Below are 24,265 nucleotides of genomic sequence, written 5' to 3' on the forward strand. Positions count from 1 at the left end.
TGATTAATAATTTCTTTCGTGAAAATTTAATAATTTTGTGAAAAACTCATTTTAAAAGGTCAGAAACTAATTTTCTTACTTGTATATATAACTATTTCATTTTTGATGGAAAGTTTATATTTCTTAGTACGAAATTGATGTATTTTGTTGAAAATTCGTTTGAAATTTTAGTTTTTAATTTTGTCAGGGGTAAACTTCATGGCGCTAAATAAACTTGGATGGAAAAAAGTGGAAAAAAATGTTGATGCTGAAATATAATATTTCAAAAAATTGCAAAAATGAAATTTCGTTGATTGTTAAAAAATGTTTAAATATATTTTCGCTTTCCATGCTCTTTTTAATCAACTAAATAAATACCTACACATTATTAAGTTTCAAACAAAATTTGTTTTCCATTTTTTAGAGATAAAAAAAAAATAAAAACATGTTTTCGGCAACTTCAGCTACACATTAACAGAATTGCATATTTCGCAAATTAAAAATATAAAAAAACAATGTGGTTGTAATGCAACACGGAAACTTTTCAGTGCTATTCCCAACGAATCGAATTATTTTCCGTTTTTAGCCCACTTTAATGGATAATAACGTTGAGCGTTTTAATTTTACTTGGGAAGGACTCGAGTTAAATGTTTGTTTAGGGGGAAAAGTGATTATTTATAATTTGACTTACCTTCAGCACAGAAGACTTTCTTGTTAGGTCTCGACAAGGTAACCCGATGGTAACCATCCTCGCAGTCACAGACTGCGTTGTGTTTGATTTGTGCGCACGTTGAGTGCTGATCCGTGAACAGACAGGTGGCCCGATAGTAGCACTGTTCACCGAGTTTTTTCGCTGAAAATTACAATTATTGTTCAACATTATATTAATTTTGAAAAATTTCTTGTGTAAGGTTTAGTTTTTCTTCTGAAAAGAGTTTTGAATCTCACTGCTAAATTAACTTTTAAAATGATAATTGAAACAATAAAAATACTTGTCTGACCATGCGGAGCCATTTCTACTTAAGGATGTAGGGTGATGCGGCAGTGCTCTAATTCAGTAGAAAAATTAATTTCAATCAGACAATAAATTCTCACATATATTTTTTTAAACTTTGATAAGGTACGGATAATTTATAAAAGTTAACGGAGTTAGTAATCTATCCGTTGCACAGTGAGATAAAAATTTTTTCTAGACAAATTAGTCTAGAGCTTGCAATTTTGATCCAATTTGAGCATTTTTTTCCTTTTAATGGAAATTAATTCAATTTCACCTAGAGAGTATAAAAAAACACTCGACTGACAATAGTATTCCATTTCCACTGAAAGTACTTGGACGAGGTGATAGTGCTCGAACTATAAAAATACATTGGTCTGGAAATATTATTCCATTTCCATTTAAAAGTTCTAAGATGAGTTGACTGAGCTCTAATTCAGTGGAAAAGTTAATTTCAGTCTGACGATACATTTTCACGCATTTTTTCAAACTTTTTAAAGTCACGGCTAATTTTTAAAAGTTGAGGCAATTAGTGGTCCGATAATATTGGTCGCACAGTGAGACAAGATTAAATTTTTTTTGACAAATTAGTCTAGAGTTCACAATTTTGATCGAATTTAAGTATTTTTAAATTGAAAATTAATTCAATTTCAGGGTTTGTCCTAAAATTCCGAAACGGCCATAACAAAATATTTCAACCCCCCCCCCCCCCCCCCCCCCCCCCCCCTCATATTACTGTACGTAATTTATGGTTTACAGAAAAATAATAAGATAGAGGACTGAAAACTAATAGAAACTTTTTATATTTAAGATAATACATGCTTTGCAAAATTCCCTGATGATTCCTTATTGTAATATTTTAAAAAATAGGATTTTTGTTGAACGGAATAAAAAAATATTAGTTTAAAAAAAACTTAAATATCCAAAAAAGTGAGTGACTTCTCAAGAAAAAAGTCTGAACGTTAAACTCAAAAGACGAATTTTCTGTACAAAAATTGAATTTCCAAATAGTTATATAAACATTTGTAGAAAAATAAATTTTAAAAAAGTGGTTCAACTTTTACTCACAAGTTGAATTTTCAATTTAAAAAGATCAATTTTTAATAAAATAGTTCAACTGTTTACCAAAGATAAAAATTGCCAACCAAAAATTTGAATCATCAACAAAAAAGTAATTTCCTAACAATAGGCTTAACAAAAAATTCTAAATAAAATAGTTGAATCTTCAAGCAAAGATAAATTATTTTCAACCAAACAGTTGCATTTTTATTCAAAGAAATATTCTGGACTTTTACATATCAGAATATAAATGTTAAACAATAAGTAAATTTTACACGAAAATAGGACAATTTTCAAGCCAACAAGTCTAGTTTTTAACAAAATACTTGAATTTTTTAAACCGAAATCATGTTTTTTTTAACAAAATTATTACATTTTCAGCAAAACAATTGCATATCTCTTGAAGAAAGGTGAAATTTTTTATTAAAATGGATGAATTTTTAAATAAGAAAGACGAATTAAAAATAAAGTTAAATTTTCATTCAAAAGCGATTTCAGTTGAATTTTCAAAACCAGGATTAGAATTTTAAATCAAAAGTTATTTTTTTACGATAATATTGGAACTTACGACCCAAGAAGACGAATTAAGAAAAACAGTTGCATTTTTATCCAGGAAAGATGGAATTTCTAGTAATGTATATGAATTATTAAATTAGAAAGATCCTTTCTTTAAAAAATGGAATTTTCAAATTTAAAAGACAAATTTTTGAAAAAAGAGTTGAATTTTTTAACAAAAAGTATGATTTTTTTAAACAAAATTATTAAATTTTTAATAAAACAGTTCGATTTCTCTCGAAAAACGGTGCAATTTTTATGAAAATAGATAAATTTTGTAATAAAAAAGACAAATTTTTAAAAGAATTGTTGAATTTTTCGCCAAAAAAGATTGTAGTTAAGTCTTAAATTCTTAAATTAGAAAGACAAAATTTCAAAAATCGTTTATTTTTCATCCGGAAAAGATTTTAGTTTGAAACAACAAGTAAATTTTCTATACAAATATTTGCATTTTTAACCCACAATACGAAGTTTTAACAAAAGAGTGAATTCTGAACAAAAAGGAATGACGTTTTAAGAAAATTGTTAAATTTTCATTCAAAAGAGATTTCAGTTAAATTTCCAAAACTAGGATTTGAATTTTAAATATAAAGTTATTTTTTTACGATAATATTGGAACTTTCGACCCAAGAAGACGAATTAAGAAAAACAGTTGCATTTTTATCCAGGAAAGATGGAACTTCTAGTAATGTATATGAATTATTAAATTAGAAAGACCCTTTCTTTAAAAAATGGAATTTTCAAATTTAAAAGAAAAATTTTCGAAAAAAGAGTTGAATTTTTTAACAAAAAGTATAATTTTTTAAAACAAAATTATTAAATTTTTAATGAAACAGTTCGATTTCTCTCGAAAAACCGTGCAATTTTTATGAAAATAAATCAATTTTTTAATAAAAAAGACAAATTTTCATAAGAATTGTTGAATTTTTCGCCAAAAAAGATTGCAGTTAAGTCTTAAATTCTTAAATTAGAAAGACGAAATTTCAAAAATCGTTTATTTTTCATCCGGAAAAGATTTTAGTTTGAAACAACAAGTAAATTTTCTATACAAATATTTGCATTTTTAACCCACAATACGAAGTTTTAACAAAAGAGTGAATTCTGAACAAAAAGGAATGACGTTTTAACAAAATTGTTAAATTTTCAATCAAACAGTTTCATTTTTCTCCTGAAGAGATCCAATTTTTACTAAAACACATGAATTTTTAAATTAAAATGACAAATTTTCAGCAACAAAAAATAGTTGAATTTTTATCCAAAAAAGATTTTAGTAGGAATTTCAACACTAAGATATGAATTTCAATCAAAAAATAATTATTTTACGAAAATATTTGAACTTATAACTCTCAAAGACGAATTTTCAACAAAACAGTTGAATTTTCAATTAAAAAGGATGACTTTTCAACCAGTTTTTGAAGGTTTAAAAAAATAATACGATTTATAACTAAAAATATAAATACAAAGCAAATAAGTTAATTAAAAAAAATAGATTAGTTGATATTCAACTACAAGAATGTTAAATTCATAACATTTCTAACCTAGAATCTCTTGTTAACAGAATAAAACAATTTCATATTTATTCTTCTTAACATTTATTTATAGTTACAAAAATTCACTGACATTTACCAGATTTTGTTGCTAATTCCCTGATTTAAAAAAAAATTGGTCCTCTTCCTTAAAATGTTTCGTAATTTAAGTTTGGTCTCTATAATCAAATAATTAGATTTGTTAAATTATAATATAAAGTTTCAATTAGAAGAATATTGCAAAAACTGTTATATTAAAAAGTGTTATTATTCTGTAATAGTTAAAGATACCCGGAAATTCTCTTTGAACGAAATCTTGAAATGAGATTTATTTTCAAATTCAGGATTTGATTTATATTTGAGATAAAGCGGAGGATGTTTGAATTCAAAAGGAACTTACGTTTAGCACATCCCTTGGTAGGCCCCAGGCGCACAGGGTAAAGTTTCTCGCACTCACACTTTCCAGTGACGGAGTCGCAGAAAACGTGTTGCAATAGTGGATTGCAGGAGAGGTTACATTTTGAACCCAAATATTGGCCGTTTGCTGAAAAAAATAAGAATTTTTTTGTTTAATTCAGATTTCTTAGCTGAATGCGCTTTCAAAACAGGGTAATTACGGTGAATTTTTTTTAAAAGATAGGGGAATAATTGAGGAATACCTTATTTTTAAATAAATTATTTTAGGGACTATATTTATACATTTTTTCAACAAAATATTCAATGAAAATATTGGTTTTAAACCATTAAAGATACATTTTTAACCGAAAAAAATTAATTCCCAAGCAAACTAGTGAATTTCTAAGAAAAAAGTTAATTTGCAACAGACTAGTTGAAATTTCTATTGAAATGTTAAATTTTGAAGACAAAAAGACGATATTACTATATAACAGCTAAATTTTAACCTGAGAATATTAATTTTCAACAAAATTGATCATTTTTCACACAAAAATTAAATCTTATAAGAAACCGTTGAAATCGCAAGACATATGCGCAAATTAGTTACTAAAAAGTTAAATTTTTAACAAAAAAGTTCATTTAGTAAAAAATAGTTAAATTTTCGAGATAAAAATAAAAAATTTTAACCGAAAAGTTAAATTTTCAATCAAATAGTTGAATTTTTTACCAAAGCGTTGAAATTTCAAACCAAGAAAATCAACTTATAACCAAAAAGATTAATTTTTAGAAAACATTGATGAATGTTCAAGTATGAAAATTGATATATAAAATTTCAACAACAAATTTTGTTTTGAAGCAAATCGTTCAATTTTCAATAAAATACTATAATTTCCAATTTAAAAAACCTGTTTTTCAACGAGAAGACTTAATTTCCTGCAAAAAAAAAAAAAGAATTTAAAAAAACATTACATGAATTTTTTAACCTAACAGTTTAATTTTCTACCGATTATAAATCGTTAATCCCAAACTCTATTTTTTTATAAAACAGTTACATTTTTAGGAAAATTCTTGAAGCTTCTATAAAATTAATGGACTTAAAAATAAAAAATTGGACCTTTTATTACAAAACAATTCTGTTTTTAAACCAAAAATATAAATTTTTATCCAGAAAATTAATTTTATAGCAAAAAGACGAATAAGAAAAACTGAATATGAATTTTTAACCTAACAGTTAAATGATCAATCAAATAGTCAAATTATCTTCTTGTTTTGAAATTGCAAGACAAAAAGATAAATATCCAACCAAGAAGATTAATTTTCTACTAAAAAGAGATAAATTATCAAGATTGATTTTTTACTAAAATGGATAAAATTTCTACCAAAAGAAATATATTTTTATACAAAAAAGAATTTTCTACAAAATAGTTGAAGCTTCCATTAAATTGCTGAATTTTCCAACAAGAAATATGACTTTCTACAAAATAGATTAAGTTTTAAGCTTTAAATCAAAAAGTTAATTTTCCACCCAAAGAGATGAATTTTCAAGCAGAAAGATGAATTATCTACCTAAACAACGAATTAAAAAAAAAGTAAATATATTTTTAACCGAAAGGTTTCATTTTTTACTAAAGATATGAAATTTCAACTCAAAAAGAAAAATTTTCTTCAAGATGATTAATTTGCTACCAGGAAGGGATGAATTTTCAACCCAAAAAACAAATTTTATGCAAAACCGCTTAATTTTCAGTAAAATTTTTCAAACTTCTGCAAAAATTGATGAATTTTCAAGCCAAAAAAAATGATTTTTAACAAAATTGTCAAATCATCAACCCAAACGGATTAGTTTCTAGAAAAAATTGAAATGCGGAGTAATTCAGTCAAATAAGCGTATTTTCTATTGAACAGTTGCATTTTTAACCTGAAATGTATGAACTTTGAACAAGAAATTTTCAAAAATATAAATTTTTTATTCAATAAAAATTTTCATTTGAGAAAAGCCTGTTTCCCACTTACGAAACGGAAGTAAGAACTGCTCGAAATATTTGTAGGTATTCATGGTGTTTCGTTTGAATTTTCAAACCAAAATCAAGGAAGATTTCTCAGTCTTGAAATACTCGAAATTTTAACCAAATTGTTGAATTTTCCATTGAGGAAAAACAACATTTTCTACAAAACACTAGATTTTTAAAGGAAAAATATTAATTTTCAACAAAAAAGTACATTTTCCACAACATAGTGTAATTTGCAAGCCAATAAGATGAATTTTTAGCGAAACAGTTTAAATTGTCAAGCAAAAAGGATGAACTTACAGAAAATTGTTGAATTTTCAATAATATAATCAATTTTTTCACAAAAAGAGACGAATTTTAAACGAGAAATATTAATTCATCGGATTATAACATTTTTAAAAATAGAAATTAATTTAATTTCAAAAAGATGTGAGAGAGTAAAAAAGAGACAACCTAAAAGTACGCAGTTTCATCGAACCCGTTAAATTTTCCAGCAAAAAGGATGACTTCTTAACAAAGTTGCAGAACTTTTAAACCAATAATATAAGTTACGACTGAAAGCATAATCTTCAGGATGAAGCTTATAACAAGAGATGAATTTTAAAACCAAAAGAGGAATTTCTACTACAAAAGATTAACTTTTAACAGAGGAAGATTTCACAATTACCAAATGCACAAAATTTCCACCGAAAACGAATATTTAACAAAAAAGTTAATTTCCAAACAAATAGTTAAATTTGAAAGCCAGTAGGAAGAATTTTCCACAAAAATAGTTAAATTTTTCAAATAGAAAGGATGATTTTTGATAAAAATGGTTGAATTTTCAATTAAAATTATTAAATTTTCTACCAAATAATGTTCCTATTTTGTTATATTAATTCATTTTGCATTCAAAAGAAAAATCGAGAATAAGCAGAAAAATGCAAGTTTCGAGAAATCGTGCGAATAAAGAGGAATTCTTTTATGATTTCAAATTAAAAATCACAAATGGTATATATTTATCAAGATAAACAAATTTCTAATTGCGTATTTACTGAACTATATGTAAATTCTGCAAATTAAATATTTTCGTCTTCCATATATGCTTCTGCACATCCTTTGAAAAGCAGTGTTTTCAAATATGTCAAGCAGAGTTAATTAATAAAAACTGAACGTGGCAGCGGTAATTAGTGCAGTTACGAGCTTAATTGTAAAAATTCAATTTTTTATAGGTTATGTCCTTCAGTAGTGAAGTATAAAAAAGAGGTTTAATTATCGATGCATATTATTTACTTTGAAGGAGGTAAAAATCAAGAGAAATTATATTATTCTCTTTTTCAAAGACCAATTAATAAATTCCATTTGTGTATATGTTTTCCATAGAATAAACGAGAGAAATTGCTTTATGACCTTTTTCCTAAGTAAATGGAACATAACTCATTCCACTAAAAAGTGAATGCCGCTCTGATTATGAAATTCCTGTCCCATTTAGAAACCTTGAATGAAAATGTACGCTGTAAATTCAGTAGAAAAGTCCAATTCATGCAGACATTATACATTTTAACATATTATGACCAAACTCTTGGTAAACCAGCTTTACTTCAATTTTTCAAAATCTTTTTGGAAAACTGAAAGTAAAAAATGAAAGACCCTGGTCTGTTAATAATATTCCATTTCCACTTAAAGTTCTAAGATGAGGTGACTGTGCTTGAATTCAGTAGAAAAATTAATTCCGGCCGGACATAATACATGTTTTCATTGTTCTTTAACTAGGGGTTTACCAGATGCACCAGATGCAATTTAAAAAAATATCTGTCAATAATTGAATGTGAAACAATGAAAAAAACACTGGTCTAAGAATTTTATTCCATTTCCACTTAAAGTTCTAGGATGAATTGAAAGTGTTCGAATCAAGTAGAAAAGTGAACCTCAGCGAGACATAATGCATTTTCACTTTTTTTAAGCTCGTAAATGAACACCTGTACCCTAATTTTTTAACAAAAATTTCAGAAATTGGAATAGATTACAATAGAAAAGTTAAATTCAGTTAGACATGATACGTGTTCCCAAATATTTGATTAAAATCGTGATTAACACCTGTAAACTAGTTTTTAAAAATAGTTGTCAGAATTTGAACGTAAATCAATGGAAAAGAACTTGTCTAATAATCCATTTTCACTTAAAGTTCTAGTATGAGTAGACAGTGGACTAATTCAGTAGAAAAGTTCATTTCATTCAGACATTATACATTTTCACTTTTTAAATATTTAAACTCCTGCTTAAACACCTGTAAACTAATTTCTGAAAATATGTGTCAGAAATTTAAAGCGAAACAATAGAAAAACACTGGCTTCCATTAATTTTATCAAAATCTGGGGAACCACATTAGTCAAATTTTTGAAATTAGTTATCAGAAATTGAAATTAAAACACTGACAAAGGCCTGGTCTGGTCTTAATATTCTATTTCCACCTAAAGTTTTGAAATGAGTTGACTGTGCTCGATTTCAGTAGAAAAATTCATTCGATCCGGACATAATATATTTTCTCATTTTTCTTTAACTCGAGGTTAAACATCTGTACTCTTATTGAAAGAAAATATTTGTCAGAAATTTAAAGTGAAACAATAAAAAAAACACTGGCTTTCATACAATTTTTTCAAACTCTGGTGAACCACCTTATTCAAATGTTTGAATTTTTTTTTAGAAATTGAAAGTGAGACAATAAAAAGGCCTGGTCTGATATTAATACTACATTTCCACTTAACGTTCTAAAATGAGGTGACTGTGCTCGATTTCAGTAGAAAAATTAATTCGAGCCGGACATAATAAATTTTCTCATTTATTTAACTCGGGGTTAAGCACTGAGCTAACAGCAATATTTCATTTGCACCTGAATTTCTAGAATGAGGTGACAGTGCTCGAATTCAGTAGACAAGTTAATTTCAGCCCGGCATGATAAATTTTTTATTTAAATTCGTGATTAACACCTGTAAACTAGTTCGATAATATTTGTAAGAAATTGAAAGTGAAACAATGGAAAATCGCTGGTCTAACATTGCTATTCCATTTCTACTTAAAGTTGTAGAATGAGTTGACAGTGCTTGTATTCAGTAGAGAAGTTAATTTCATCAAGACATGATTCATTTTTTCCATTTTTCATATCAACTCGACATGATACATTTTTAAATTTTTTATTTGAACTCGAGGTTAACTACTAGTGCACTAATTTCTCAAAATATTTGCTAAAACTGAAAGAAAAAACAATGAAAACACTAGCCTCACAATAGTAATCGGTTTCCGCTTAAAAATTAAAGTAAATGTTCTAGTTTAAGGTGAAAGTTCTCTAATTCAGTAGAAAATTTAAATTCAGTCAGACATGATACATTTTCTTTTTTTTTTAATTCTTGGTTAACCACGTGTATACTAATTTTGGATAATATTTGTCCGAAATTCAAAGTCAAATAATAAAAAACACTGAGTTTTACATTATTTTTTCAAACTTGTGGTGAACCGCCGGTATACCAATTTTTGAAAACATTTGTCAGAAATTGAAAGCGAATAATACAAAATCACTAGACTAACAATGATATTCCATATCCACTGAAAGTTCTAGGATGATTGACAGTGCTCAAATTTAGTAGAGAAGTTAATTTCAGCCAGACATGATACATTTTCACATTTTTTATTTAAGCTCGTGGTTTATTACCTGCACGCAAATTTTTAAAAATATTTGTCAGAAATTTGAAGTGAAAGAATGAAAAAACACTAGACTAACAATGATGTTCCATTTCCACTTAAAGTTCTAGGAGGAGGTGACAGTGCTCGAATTTAGTAGATAAGTTACTTTCCCCCAGACATGATTTATTTTTCCATTTTTTATATCAAATCGTGCTTAGCCACCTATGCACTAATTAAAAAAAATATTAATCAGATATCGAAATTAAAACAATGAAAGAGCACTGGTCTAACAATGCTATTACATTTCCACTTGAAGTTTTAGGATGAGTTGAGAGTACTCGAATTCAGTAGAGAAGTTAATTCCACCCAGACATGACACATTTTTACTTGGCGTTCTACGAAGAGGTGACAATCCTAACATTCAGTAGAAAATACATTCCTAGCCAGACATGGTCAATTTTCCTAAGGGCTTCATACTATATTTACTAAGATAACATTTACTACTGGAACGTTTACGGCTGTCTGACTGTAACCGTCCATTTTCTTTCGGAATTGCCTGATGAAATCTTAAGGCGAAAATTAAGTGAAAAAGGTACTTTTATCCAGACAGGTTAAATTTGTTAAAGATATAGAGACTACTTTTTACCCTTGTTTGACTGTGCCCTTCCATTTCCACTCGCAATTGGCTACTTATTTGTTTAGTAGAGAAAATATTGATTTGCTAAAGATTACACCAGACAATTTTATTTCAGGTTATTAAAAATGTTTTACGAATATTCGTTTCCTGTTGTGTTGAAGTTCAACCATTTTTTCTTATGTTCAAATATTCTATTGAAAATTAATTTTTGTTGTTGCAATTTTTCTTTTTTCGTTACAAATTTATCTTTTTGTTTTCAAAATTCAACTCTTTTCATTCAAAATTCAAACATTGGGTTGAGAATTAACTTTGTTGTAGAAAATTGATTCTTCTAAATTAAAAATGAGGTATTTTGAATTTTTTAGTATAATATTTATAGCGTTAAGAGATTTTTAGTGATTCAAAAAAGTTCTTAGAGTTTAAAAAATCGAGAAAAAGAAAGAAAATGTGAAATACTTTCGATTCCTTAGTGATCTTACGCCGTCATAAAATGAACAATCTATTGTCAAAATTCAAAAATGTCTCTTTTTCTACTTTTCAACAAAACGAAAAATTGAAGTCAAATAAAAAATTACATAAATATCAATTATTTATATATGAACCTATGAAAAAATTGTTGAGCAGAGAAAAAGTTTGAAAACTTATTTTTTTCCTCATGGAAATAAAAATACAAGGGTCATTAAAAGAATTCAAGCACTTTTCCAGGTTTTCAAGGATTTCCAAGATACTAGACGCCCTTTATAAATCCACAGAGAAATTTTTATTCTGAATATGTATTTTTAGAAGAGAAAATTTAATTTTTAAATTAAATTAAATTATTTATTTTGAAGAACTATTTTAGGAAAATATTTAAAAAGATTTTTCAACAAAAATAATTTTTAACTCAAAAGATAATAAATTTAATCCGAAGTGTAGACCTTTGGAAATTTCGAAACACAAAATTAGAAACTTTTTAGGCAATTTTACAGGTTCTAGGAGAATAAAAAAAATTTTCTTCAGATCCAGTAAAAATTTAAAATTATTTCTTAATTCACAAAATTTATATAGAGAGAATATTTGAAAAGATTTTAAAACATTCTAAAAGATTTTTAAAGCTGAAAAAAACAATCTGAAAGATTTTAAGGTAATTTTTTTTTAAATGCAGAATTTAAAACAAATGTTTGGAAAGATATTTAGGAATTTTAAATGGTTTAAGGAGATTAAGAATTTAATACTTCGAGATATTTCCGAAAATTTATTAAATATTTAAAAATTATTTCTAAGCGTCGAATAGTCCCAAATAACTTTTAAACTGACCCTAATTTTTTCTTTAATATTATAACATCCTGCAAAATAAAAATAAATTCTTAGAAATTTTACATATACTGTTTGGACTTTTTTTCTGAGAAACATACGAAAACATTATTTACATCAATTTAAGGCAAATAAAATAGAAACCTAAAAAATAAATATTTCGTCAAAATTTGTAATTTGTATTAAAAATTATTTCCAGTTGAAATTTTAATTTGCCTGAAATTTCTGTTCTTTGATGATTGCATTTTTTTATTGAAAATTCATCAATTTTTCATAACTTCGTCTTCTTGGTGTAAAAATGTATCTCTTTTGGCAGAAATTCTATCTGTTTTATTAAAATTCCAAATGTTTGGTTTGAAATAAAATTTTTTTTAGTTGAGGATTGTACTATTTCGTTTAAAATTGGTATTTTATGGATAATTTTAACCATTTTTTATTGAAACTAAACATTTTTTTATTGAAATGCTAACTATTACATGTTTCTTTAAGGATTCATATTATTTGTTTAAAAATTCATCTATTTCATTTCGAAACGTACTTAAAATTATTGATATAATCTCAAAAGCTTTTTCAGAGTTATACAAATTTTGAAAAGATTTAATAAATTTCGAAACAAAATGTACATTTTTTAAGATTTTAAAATAAATATTTAAGGCTTTTTAAAGATTTTGAAAGGTTTAAAGATAATACATTTTTACTCCTGATAAGTTTGAAGATAACAAAGTTTTTGTCATAAGAATCCAAGAAAAATTGAAATTGATTTTCATCTTAAAAAATTAATTTTAAGAAAATATTTCAAAGAATTTCCGAAAATGTTAGAAATGAATGTATTTTTGCTAGAAAAATATTATAGTTTAAACAATATTAACATTTAATTAAAAGATTTAGGTTTTTTACTATTTACAAACAAAACAGTTCAGCATATCACAAGTTAAAAAACCTATTATTTTTCTTTCAAGAAATAAAAATTCTTGGACCACGAGTCACATTTTAACTTGTTTTTATGTTTTTCCAGTTGAAAAAAATTCAAGGACTTTCCAAGGGTTTCAAGGATTTCCAGAACGCTAGACACCCTAAAGTAATAAACGCTCCCTAAGTGGAAACAGTATTTTTAGCCAGACAATCGCGTTATTGCCGCAAAGGCTAAAGTTTGCAATTTTAGAATCTTGAGAAAAGGTGTTGAGTATAAAGGTCGATTGGGGTTGGAATAACGTGCCAATAGGTCGAGAGGCTTGTGGGGTTGATAGTACCATCAAGAGGTAAAGAAGCATACAGTCTTGCCGCGGAAAATAAGAGCCGTTCTCCTCTTACAGATATCAGAAGCTGTACTTAAATTACGTAACGGGTTTTAGGCCCTCTTCAATACTCTGCCCCCTGTAACGAAATGTAAAAAAAAAACAATATTTTTACTCCCCCCCCCCCCTCCTTATTATACGTAATTTATGGCTTTTATTTATGAAGCTTTCAAAGATAATAAATTAGGCCCGCTAAGGATTCGGATAAGTTTTTGTTAATTTAGGAATAATTTTATTAATTTTTTTAAATTCTGAAATTTTAGGAAAGTTAGTATGGGATTTGGTAGAACAAATGATTAAGGGCTGATTCTCATGCGTATAAAACTCTACATGGTTAATTAAATTTGAATTTATTTTTCACTTTTGTAAGTACAGAATACATTTTCAAGAAAGTGGTTCACCTTTTACCCACGAAGTTAGATTTTCAATAAAAAAAGATCCATTTTTAACAAAATAGTTTAACTCTCAACGAAAGAGATAAAAGTTTAACTATTATTCTGAATTTTCAAAAAAAAAAACTGATTTCTTAATAAAGTGGTTCAAAGTTTAAAAATAAATAAAGTTGAATCCTCAAGTTCAGAAAATATTAATTTTTAATCAGAAAAATAAATTGTTAACAAAGTAGTTCAACTTTTACTTGCTTAGTTGAATTTTAAATTGAAACAGATTAATTTTCAACAAAATAGTTAAGCTTTCAAACAAAGGGATGAATTTTTAATTAAAAATATAAATATTTAAAAAAAGAATTATTTCTTAACATAGTGGTTCAATCAAAATTTTCCAAAAATTTAGTTCAATCCTCAAGCAAAAAAGATTTATTTCCAAACAAGCAGTTGCAACAAAACTAGTTGAATTTTCAGTTAAAAAGGATGATTTATTAACAAAATTGTTAGATTTTTTACCGAATAGTTGCTTTTTAATTCAAAAAAGACGTTATTTCTACGAAATAGATAAATTTTTTAATTAAAAAGTCAGATTTTCAACAACAACAAAAAATAGTAGTTTTCTTTCAAAAAATATATTTGTAAACTTTACAAGACCAAAATATAAATTTTAAACGAAAAATAAATTTTCTATGTGAATAATTGAATTTTTAACAAAACAGATTAGTTTTTAACCTGAAAGGATTAATTTTAACAAAACTGTTAAATTTTGAATCAGGCAGTTGCATTTTTATCCCAGAAAGGTGTATTCAACGAAGAGTTGAATTTTGAAGAAAAAGGATGACTTTTGATCCAAATTGTTGCATTTTTATCTAAGAAAGAAAAAATTTATACTAGAAGAAATGAATTAAAAAAGGATAAATTCAAAAAGAGTTAAATTTTCACCTAAAAATATATCAATTGACTTTTCAATACAAAAATATCCATATTAAACAAAAAATAAATTTTCAAAGAAAAGGAATTTGCATATAAGAAAGAAGTTTTTACTAAAACAGAAGAATTTTTTAAATTAAAAAGACAAATTTTCAACAACAAAAAAATAGTTGAGTTTTCACACAAAAAAGTGTTCAGTTGACTTGCCCACACTAAAATATAAATTTCAAATAAAAAATAAATTTTCATTAAATTCATTAATTTTTCATCCATTTTTCGTAACTTCATCGTCTTGGTGTTAAAATGTATCTCTTTTGGTAGAAATTTGATCTGTTTTATTAAAATTCCAAATGTTTGGTTTAAAATAAAAAAATTGCTTAGTTGAGGATTGGACCATCTATTTGGTTGAACATTTGGTTTCAACAAAAAAATAGTTGAGTTTTCACACAAAAAAATGTTCAGTTGACTTGCCCACACTAAGATATAAATTTCAGGCAAAAAATAAATTTTTATAAAAATAGTTCAAAAAGATGTAGTAAGTAATTCAGAAAGATGCAAATTCTACTAAAATAAATAAATTTTCAATTAAAAAGACAATTTTTTAAATAAATCGTGAAATTTTTATCCAAGAAAGATTTCAGTTTGAATTTCCTAATTCCCTAATTTAACCCTGACCAACTTTTCATTTTCCCTGACCATTATTACTCAAATACGATTTTAAATTAAAATTCAGCAATTTTTTCTTCGTGACAGTTATTTAATGTTATATAAATTCGCTCACTTTGCAAGGTTTTTTTTATTTGGAACCACTATACACGCCACCTTTACAGATGACTATTTTGAATGAAATATCGTACATCACTCATAAGGTAACACATGTGAGGCTCAGAGTGTTGCTATTAAATTCCTGAATATTCCTTGATCAATAAAATCCCCTAAGTTAAACAAAAATGTTGTTGGTTAGGTTCACTTTCCATTCATCAGGTTTCTTTGGCGCGTCAATTTAAATTCATATTAACTTGCTGTACAATTACTGCGAGTTATTTCCTTAATTCTTAAATTTCCAATAACTACGTACATGAAGTCCCCCAACACTTTCGTAACAAATCATTAAAAAAATTCTCGACCGCCCCCCCCCCCCCCCCCCCCCCCCCCCCCCGACGTTGAGCGGTTACGTCATTTGAGTACAATGCCTTATCTTACAATGCCTCTATCTATAATAATATAAGAGAGCAGGTGGTCCAAGCTGCATTCATTGAAATCAATACACCCGCTTTCTGTGTCTCTTCTGCACATGTTTTGCTCTGGAATGAAACTCCTATTTTCCGGGTGAATCGTGACACGTGCGTTTACATGTTTAAGTGCTGGTACAACTCATTCAAGAGCTTATTGATCTATGGATCTTTCCACAGACAAAAGCTTGCAAAGTAGGTTACGGTTAACAATGTGCGCACCACTTCATTACAAAAGGTGGATTTGAAACATTTCATTTTAAATTTCAGTTACATAACCACCAAGGTTCAAAGATAGAATTTATTATCAGTCTTTTCGTCGTAATCTATTGTTATACTAGCATTAATATGTCACTTTTCAGATGGCTCTAAAATTTCATAACAGGCTAATTTGGAATTGAATATCGTACATCACTCGTAGGATGATAATTCAATCAAAGCATATGAAAAATGTGAATTTTTACAAAAATAGGATAATAATGGAGGAATAAATTCTTTCAAATAAAATTAATTTAAATGCCATATTGAATTTATTATCAAGCACTTTATATTTCCAAGATTTGAAGTCAAAATATAATTGAATTTTCAACAAGCGAGATTACTTTTCTAATCCACCAAACGTAGTTTTAAGTTATAAATGATAAATTTATAATTAAGAATAGGATAGTGAAATCTTTAGATAAAAGGAATCAATTATCATATTAAAAAAATGAATTTTCAACTTGAAAAGAATAATTTTGAAATGAAAAATGGAATTTTAAACCCAAAAGTTAAATTTTTTCAGAAAGAAAATTGATTTTCTGCCAATCATTATCCAAAAAAATTTTAATTTTCAACCAGAATATAAAATAGTCTACACGAAAACAAAATATTTAAATTTACAACACAAAATATAAACTTTCAACAGAAAAGTAAATTGTCAATCGAATAGTTTATTTTAAATGATAAATCTTAAAAAAATAAATGTTCAAAAAAATAGTTCAACCCAAAAGATTATTTTTTAACTCGGAATATTAATCTTCTAAAAATGGAATAGTTGAAATTTAAACCGAACAGGTAAATTTAAAAGATGTGAATTCGTATTAATCAAATTTAACTTTCAATTAATTGATTGGATTTTCAACTTAAAAAAGTACATTTTTAACCAAATAGTTGAAGTTTTAACTAAAAAGATGAATTTCCCAGCAAAAAGATTAATTACAAAACAATTTAATAAAATAACTTAATTTCCAACAACATTTTTCAATTCTAAAGCCAATGGAAAAAATTATCTACAAATAGATTACATTTTCTACCCAAAAATATGATTTTTTAGACAAAATTTATTTTTTCATCCAAATTTTTAATAAAACAGATAAACTTTCAACTGAGAAGATTAATTATCGACCAAAGAAGAAATTTTAGCAAAAATAAACAGATTTTAAAAAATAAAAGACAAATTTTCAATAAAAATATCAATCTTTCACCGAAAGTGAAAGAGTTACATTGTTATTTAAAAGAATAAGTTCTAAACATTAAAAAAACTAATTTTTAAGAAATAGTTACATTTTCAACCAAAGAGTTAAACTTCTAACTAAAAAGATAAATCTTAAAAAAATAAATTAATTTAAAAAAATAGTTTAACCCTGAGATGATTTTTTAATCCAGATCACTTTTTTCTAACCAAATAGTTTAATTTTCAAGCAAAGAGGTGAATATTAAAAAATATTAATTTTTAACAAGCTAGTTAAACTTTCAATCACGTGGTTGAATTTTCAACTAAAAAAAAATATTTTTGAAAAAAAGAGTTGAATTTAAACCAAAAAGATGAAGTTACCAGCAGGATGATTTATACCTTGTAAACAAAATTATCAAGACGCATTCATTTTTGACAAAATTGTTGATTTTTTGAAACAAAATGACGAATTCTGTACAAAGTAATTTGATTAAGAAAAAATTAAAACTAAGCAAAACATTAAAATTTTCAACAAACAAAAAGGAAAGAGACAAAACAAACAAATAAGTTCAATTTCCAATAAAAGAAATTAAATTTTAAATAAAATTAAAAGGCTCTAAATAATAGAATTAATTTCTAAAAAAAACAGGTTATCTTTCGACTAATTATTTAAATTTTCTACTAAATTGTTAGTTTTGTTTTCATAGTGATTTGCAGACATGAAAATATCTTACGTAAGAAATAATTTTAACCCTCTACCCTCTCCCATATAATTTGGAATAGAAAAATCGTTATCCTCCCTCCCTTTACTCAAACGACTTCACGTCATTTATTCACAGTCCCTTAAAAATTAAGGCATTTAATTTGAAAAAAATGGTATAAACCAGAAGAAGACGCGTACTGAGCTAGAAATTGTTCAGTTTTTAGGATTAGGAATTTAAATATTTCAGTTGTAAATTATACAATATTTAATATCTTACTTGGAAATACTGTCTAGTTTTTAAGACCATTAAATTAAAATTATTTGACTCAGAAAATCTATTAATAGAATATTTCACCTTGCAAGTGAATGTTTATATTAGATGGATTTTGAGAAGCTGAATGATTGCATCAGTTGAGCTTTTGATCAAGTAATCCTCAGAGGAAAATATTTGCCCCATTTTTCACTGAAGTGAATTTCAAACAACAATTAAATTACGTCAGTTACAATTTTTCATGGAAATATGCGCATCAGTATTTTAATTCTAATTTAAAAAATTTTTAAATCAATAAAATGTTTTTCTCTTTAATTCTAATTTTAGAATAAGGTTTCAAGATTTGGTAAAAGCTTCGAATTGTAGGTTTCAGCGAAATGAGTTTCGATTCGAGATGTTATAGAAAGTCGATGAAGAGAGTACTTGTGGTGGAACCATATCAAATTATCTACCTGTCCGAGGTTCTGGCGAGCCTATCAGGAGCTCTTTTCGTTAGGCGATAGCCTCAACACTAGGGTCGATAATTTCACACAAACTGCATTTAAATAGGAAAACTCTTCTTGCAATGAATAGTTCAACTTACACTGGATAATCATTAATTAACAATATTAATGTATGTAAATTAATTAATTTAAGTTAATTAATTTAATTTCATTAATAGTTCAGAAACTATCCGTTTTAGTACACTTGATGGGCTAATCTGTATTGATTTCTTATAGAGATTTCCAAGATTTCAGATTACCGGGAGTCCGAGATTTCCGACCCAGCTCGAGATAAAAACTAAAGTGGGATTATATAGGCTCGGCTAGTAAAAATGATATTTCTTGGTTTAAATAAACATTTTTTTTGCTAAAAATTCAACTTTTAGGGTCCAAATTTAACTTTTAAGGTTAGAAATTCAACTGTTTTATAAATGAGTCGTTTTTTCTCATTAAAATTCCACAAGTTTGTTTAAACACTAATTTTTTGTTGAAAATTCATCTTTTTGGTCAAACATTAATTTTCTCTGTGGAAAACCCCATCATTTTGATTAAAAATTAAAGTTTTTTGTTGACAATTCATATTTTTGTTTAACAACTCAACTATTTTGCTAAAAGCCGAGAAGCTACTCTTTGCGAAATTAAAAAATTTTAAATCAGTGAATAATTCAATATGTATTCAATTATTATAAAGATTTCCAAGATTTCAGAGTTCCGGGAGTTCCGAACTTTCCAACCCTGCTTGTGAACTTCATTCTTCGCATAGGAGAATTTCTAATTAAAATTTTAAAAAAATTTTTCGGACTGTAGAAAATCATCTATCTTGTTTCAAAACGAACATTTTTTGTTAAAAATTTACCTTTTGGAGTTCAAAATTCACCTGTTTTGTAAATCATTTACCTCCTTCTCTTTAAAATTCAACAAGTTTTTTAAAAATTGATGTTTCTTTTTGAAAATTATTCTCTTTCGTAGAACATTTTTCTTCTCTGTAAAAAAAACATTCTTTTGGTTAAAAATGTAACTTTTTGTTGACAATTCATATTTTTGGTTAAGAATTCAATTATTTTGCTACAACCCACGGGGCTACTCACTATGAAATCTAAACATTTTTAACCTGCGAATAAGTCAATCTGTATTGAATTGTTATAGAGATTTCCAAGATTTCAGATTTCCGGGAGTTTCGAACTTTCCGGCCCTGCTCGTGAACTTCATTCTTCGCATAGGAGAATTCCTAATTAAAATTTTTAAAAAATTTGTCGGACTGTAGAAAATCATCTATCTTGTTTCAAAACGAACATTTTTTGTTAAAAATTTAACTTTTGGAGTTCAAAATTCACCTGTTTTGTAAATCATTTACCTCCTTCTATTTAAAATTCAACAAGTTTTTTAAAAATTGATGTTTCTTTTTGAAAATTATTCTCTTTCGTAGAACATTTTTCTTCTCTGTTAAAAAACATTCTTTTGGTTAAAAATGTAATTTTTTGTTGACAATTCATATTTTTGGTTAAGAATTCAATTATTTTGCTACAACCCACGGGGCTACTCACTATGAAATCTAAAAAATTTTAACCTGCGAATAAGTCAATCTGTATTGAATTCTTATAGAGATTTCCAAGATTTCAAATTGTCGGGAGTTCCAAGATTTCCGACCCAGCGCTCGATCAGTCTCGGCGGTTTTCGGATTCAGTCGGCTGTTCGTTTCACGCATAGGATCGTATAGCGGAATGCTCGACGCCACCTCATCTCTGTCCACACTTAGCCAAAGATTTCCCTTGAATAACTTTCTTTAGAAAAAAAACTTAGTTTATTTTCGAACTTTTTGTTATGGATTTTACGGAATATTTTTTACAGAAAAAATTCAAGATTTTCGCTATTCATAAATATCGTTTGAAAAACCTGTTTGGTTCTAAATTCAAATAGTTACTGAAAACTGCAACTACTTCATTGAACATTTATTTCTTTGGTAGATTTTTTTGGTTGAAAATTAGTTTTTTTATAAAAAATTTTTTTTTTCAACTAAAAATGTAATTACTCCATTTGTGTCAGAAATTTTTTTTATGAAATTCATTCTTTTTGATTGAAAATTCATTTGCTTGGGTGAAAATTGAACTATATCGTGTAAAATTTATTTTATTTTATCAAAAACATATTTCTCTAAATAAAAAAGAAGCTTCTTTTTTCATTAAAAATTATCTTTTTTTACTCACAAATTCCTCCATTTTGTTAGAAATTTGTCCTTTTTGGTCGAAAATGTATCAAATTTACGTTTTTAACAAGCAGGCTGAAAATTTCGTTAAAAATGAAAAGATTTTTCGGAAAATACATGTATTTTGTTAAAAAGTATTCTTTTTGGAAGAAAATTAATCTTTTTGATTAAAAATTCATTTCTTTTAAAAATCTTTAAATTGAAAATTTATTTTTTTTACTAAAAATTCAACCAAATCTTTTGTTGAATTTTTTTATAAGGCATACAATCTTTTTGGTAGAGAATTCATCTGTTTGCTTTGCAAACTTAATTTGCTATTAAAACATTTTGTAATTTGGCTACAAACTTATTTGTATAATTCAAAATTAAACTAACCAAATGTTTCTTTAAAATTAATCTTTTTTAGCTGAAAATCCAAATATTGTCTTCACATTTTTTAAAAATTTAACATGCATCATTTTGAAAATGAATTCTTTACTAAAAATGTAGCTTTTTCATTTTTGCTAGAAACTTGAAATATTTCAGTTTTAAATTCACTTATTTCTTTGAAAGCTTGTCTTTTTTATTCGAAAACTCAATTCTTTTAGGATAAAATGCATTTTTTTGTGTTGTAAATTCAGATTTCTTTTTCAAAAATTTATCTTATATGGGTTGATAACTCAAGATTTTGAGTGAGATTTTTTTTTATTGATTGACAAATATTTCTTGGTAAAAATTAAATTTTTTTTTATTCGTATTTTTTGCTTGAATTCAACAGTTGTTTTATTTTATATTAAAATATTTTATAGTGAAAATATCAGCTGTTACGCTTCTGTTGATAATTCATTTTTAATAAAAAAAATCAGCAGATTGGTTAAAAATGTAACTATTTTCTTAAAAATTTTCTTTTTTTTTGTTGAAAAATTAATGATTTCTGTTACATTCCATAAATGCGGTAGTAAATTGCCCCTATTTAATAATTTTTGACGTCACCAATTATTTATAATAGTATCGATAAATCGATGGTCCTATATAAAATATTCTTAAAACATGAACAAATTCGAATTTTTTGTTTGTATTATTTTAAATTTAAAATATAAGAATTGTCTTTCATGAAATTCTACACGATGAATAGGTTTTGGTTCCATTCAGGATGTTGGAATAATATGATATCAAATTGGGACATTGCTACAGTATATTAGGCACTGGTAAACCACTCTGTTCTTGGCAAGAATCCAATTATCGATATTTCTCGCCTGTTTTGCCAGATCAGGACTTGTAACATTTTCCGGTACATTACTATCCATTTTCAAGTAGCATAATAAATTATTTAAAAGTGTAACTCTGGGGAAAACTGAAATTTGGAACAACATACCCCCCACCCCCAAATTGTAGTGTTTATAATTTGCCCCCTCCCCCACGCACTAACTTACGTCATTTTTTCTAAATAAATTTATTTTATGTAAATTTAGTTATTATTTTTTCTTATCAAATAATAAATTTGTTTAAATTTTAAACAATAAGTAGAACTTTCAACCAACAAAGAAATTCTTAACAATAAATTTAATAGTTAATATTGCAACAAAGGAAAGATTTTATTTTTAAATTAAAAATAGGTAAATTAAACAAAAACTATTAATTTGTAACAAAATATTTGAATTCACAACCAAGAACATTAATTTTCTACGAAAAAGACGAGTTTTTAATAAATATAAAAATTTTTTTTTTAAAAAATCGAATTTTCTTTAAAACAGTAGAATTATTAATCAAATAATTGCATTTTCTACTAAATTGATGGATTTCACATTCAACAATATGAGTTACTCACAGAAGAGTTAAATTTTCAACCAAACAATTGAATTTTCAATCAAGAAGGATGAGATTTTTTACCAAAAAAGATTAATTTTTCAAATCAAAAAGACGAATTTTCAACGAAATGAATAAATAATTTATAGATTCGTAGAATTTTCAACCAAATAGTTGAATGTTCAAAAAAAGTTATTGCAATATTTGCTATTTAAACTAAGAAATATTTTCATATTTAAAAAAAAAGACCAAAGGGATGAAGTTTTCAAATAAAAAAGACGAATTTTCAACCAAATAAATGCATTTTTAACGCAATCGTTGAATCTTTAACAAAGAAATTCAATTTTTTACTAAAAATACAAAGTTTTTAAATGAATAACAAAAAATTAATTTTCAATAAAAGGACGAATTTTCTACAAACTGGTTGAATTTTCGAAAAAAGTTATTGTACTATTTCTTATTTTAACTAAAAAATATTTTTATACTTAAAAAAAGACAAAAGAGATTAATTTTTTAAATAAAAAAGACGACTTTTTAAACAAATAAATAAATTTTTAACACAACCAAGAAGATCAATTTTCCACTAAAAATACAAAGTTTTTAAATGAATAACAAAAAATTAATTTTCAATAAAAGGACGAATTTTCTACAAACTCGTTAAATTTTCAACCAAATTCTTAAGTTTTATACTAAATTGTTGAATTTTCCAGTCAACAGTGCGAGTTATTAATAAAAATGTTTAACTTCTAGCCCAAAAATATGAATTTTCAAGAAAAATGTTAATGTAATATTTAATATTAAATCTAAAAAATATATTTATGTTTAAAAACCAAAATTTTCTAATTTGCAACCAAACAGTTGCGTTTCTCATTGAGAAGAATGATATTCTTACTAAAAGACATTAATTTTTTAAATCAAAAACACGAATTTTCAACGAAATAAATAAATTGTCAACAGAATCGTTGAATCTCCAAAAAAGATGATTAGTTTTCTAATAAAAAAGCAGCGTTTTTAATGAATAAACAGAAATAAATTTTCATACAAAAAATTTCTTCCAAATTGTTAAATTTTCTACCAAATAATTTAATTTTTTACTAAAATGTTGAATTTTCTAGTCAATAATACGAGATTGTTACAAACATGATCCATTTTTAACCCGAAAACATGAATTTTCAAGTAAAAAGTAAATTTAATACTTAATATTAGAAAAAAAATTTATATTGAAAAACAAAAAAAAATGTAATTTTCAACCAAACAGTTGAATTTATAACCAAGAGAGATGATATTTTTACCAAATGAGACAAATTTTTCAAATAAAAAAGACGAATTTTCATCGAAATAAATAAATTTTTAACAGAATTGTTGAAGCTTCAAGAAAGAAGATTAATTTTCTACTAAAAATTTAGGTTTCCTAATAAATAAACAAAGATTCATTTTT

At 26.0% G+C, this 24,265-nt stretch overlaps 1 protein-coding gene across 1 annotated transcript in view; it reads right to left on the reverse strand.

Moving 5' to 3' along the window:
* Positions 1–24,265, reverse strand: part of LOC117170779 — a 73,112-nt gene that overhangs the window by 34,610 nt on the left and 14,237 nt on the right. The window contains exons 2-3 of the mRNA XM_033357817.1: positions 4,514–4,657; positions 671–832 (exon numbers count right to left, since the gene is read on the reverse strand). Of these exons, the coding sequence (XP_033213708.1) occupies positions 671–832; positions 4,514–4,657 (306 nt within the window). The remainder of the gene's footprint in view (positions 1–670; positions 833–4,513; positions 4,658–24,265) is intronic.

Source organism: Belonocnema kinseyi, chromosome 4, assembly GCF_010883055.1.
Source record: "Belonocnema kinseyi isolate 2016_QV_RU_SX_M_011 chromosome 4, B_treatae_v1, whole genome shotgun sequence".
NCBI lineage: Eukaryota > Metazoa > Arthropoda > Insecta > Hymenoptera > Cynipidae > Belonocnema > Belonocnema kinseyi.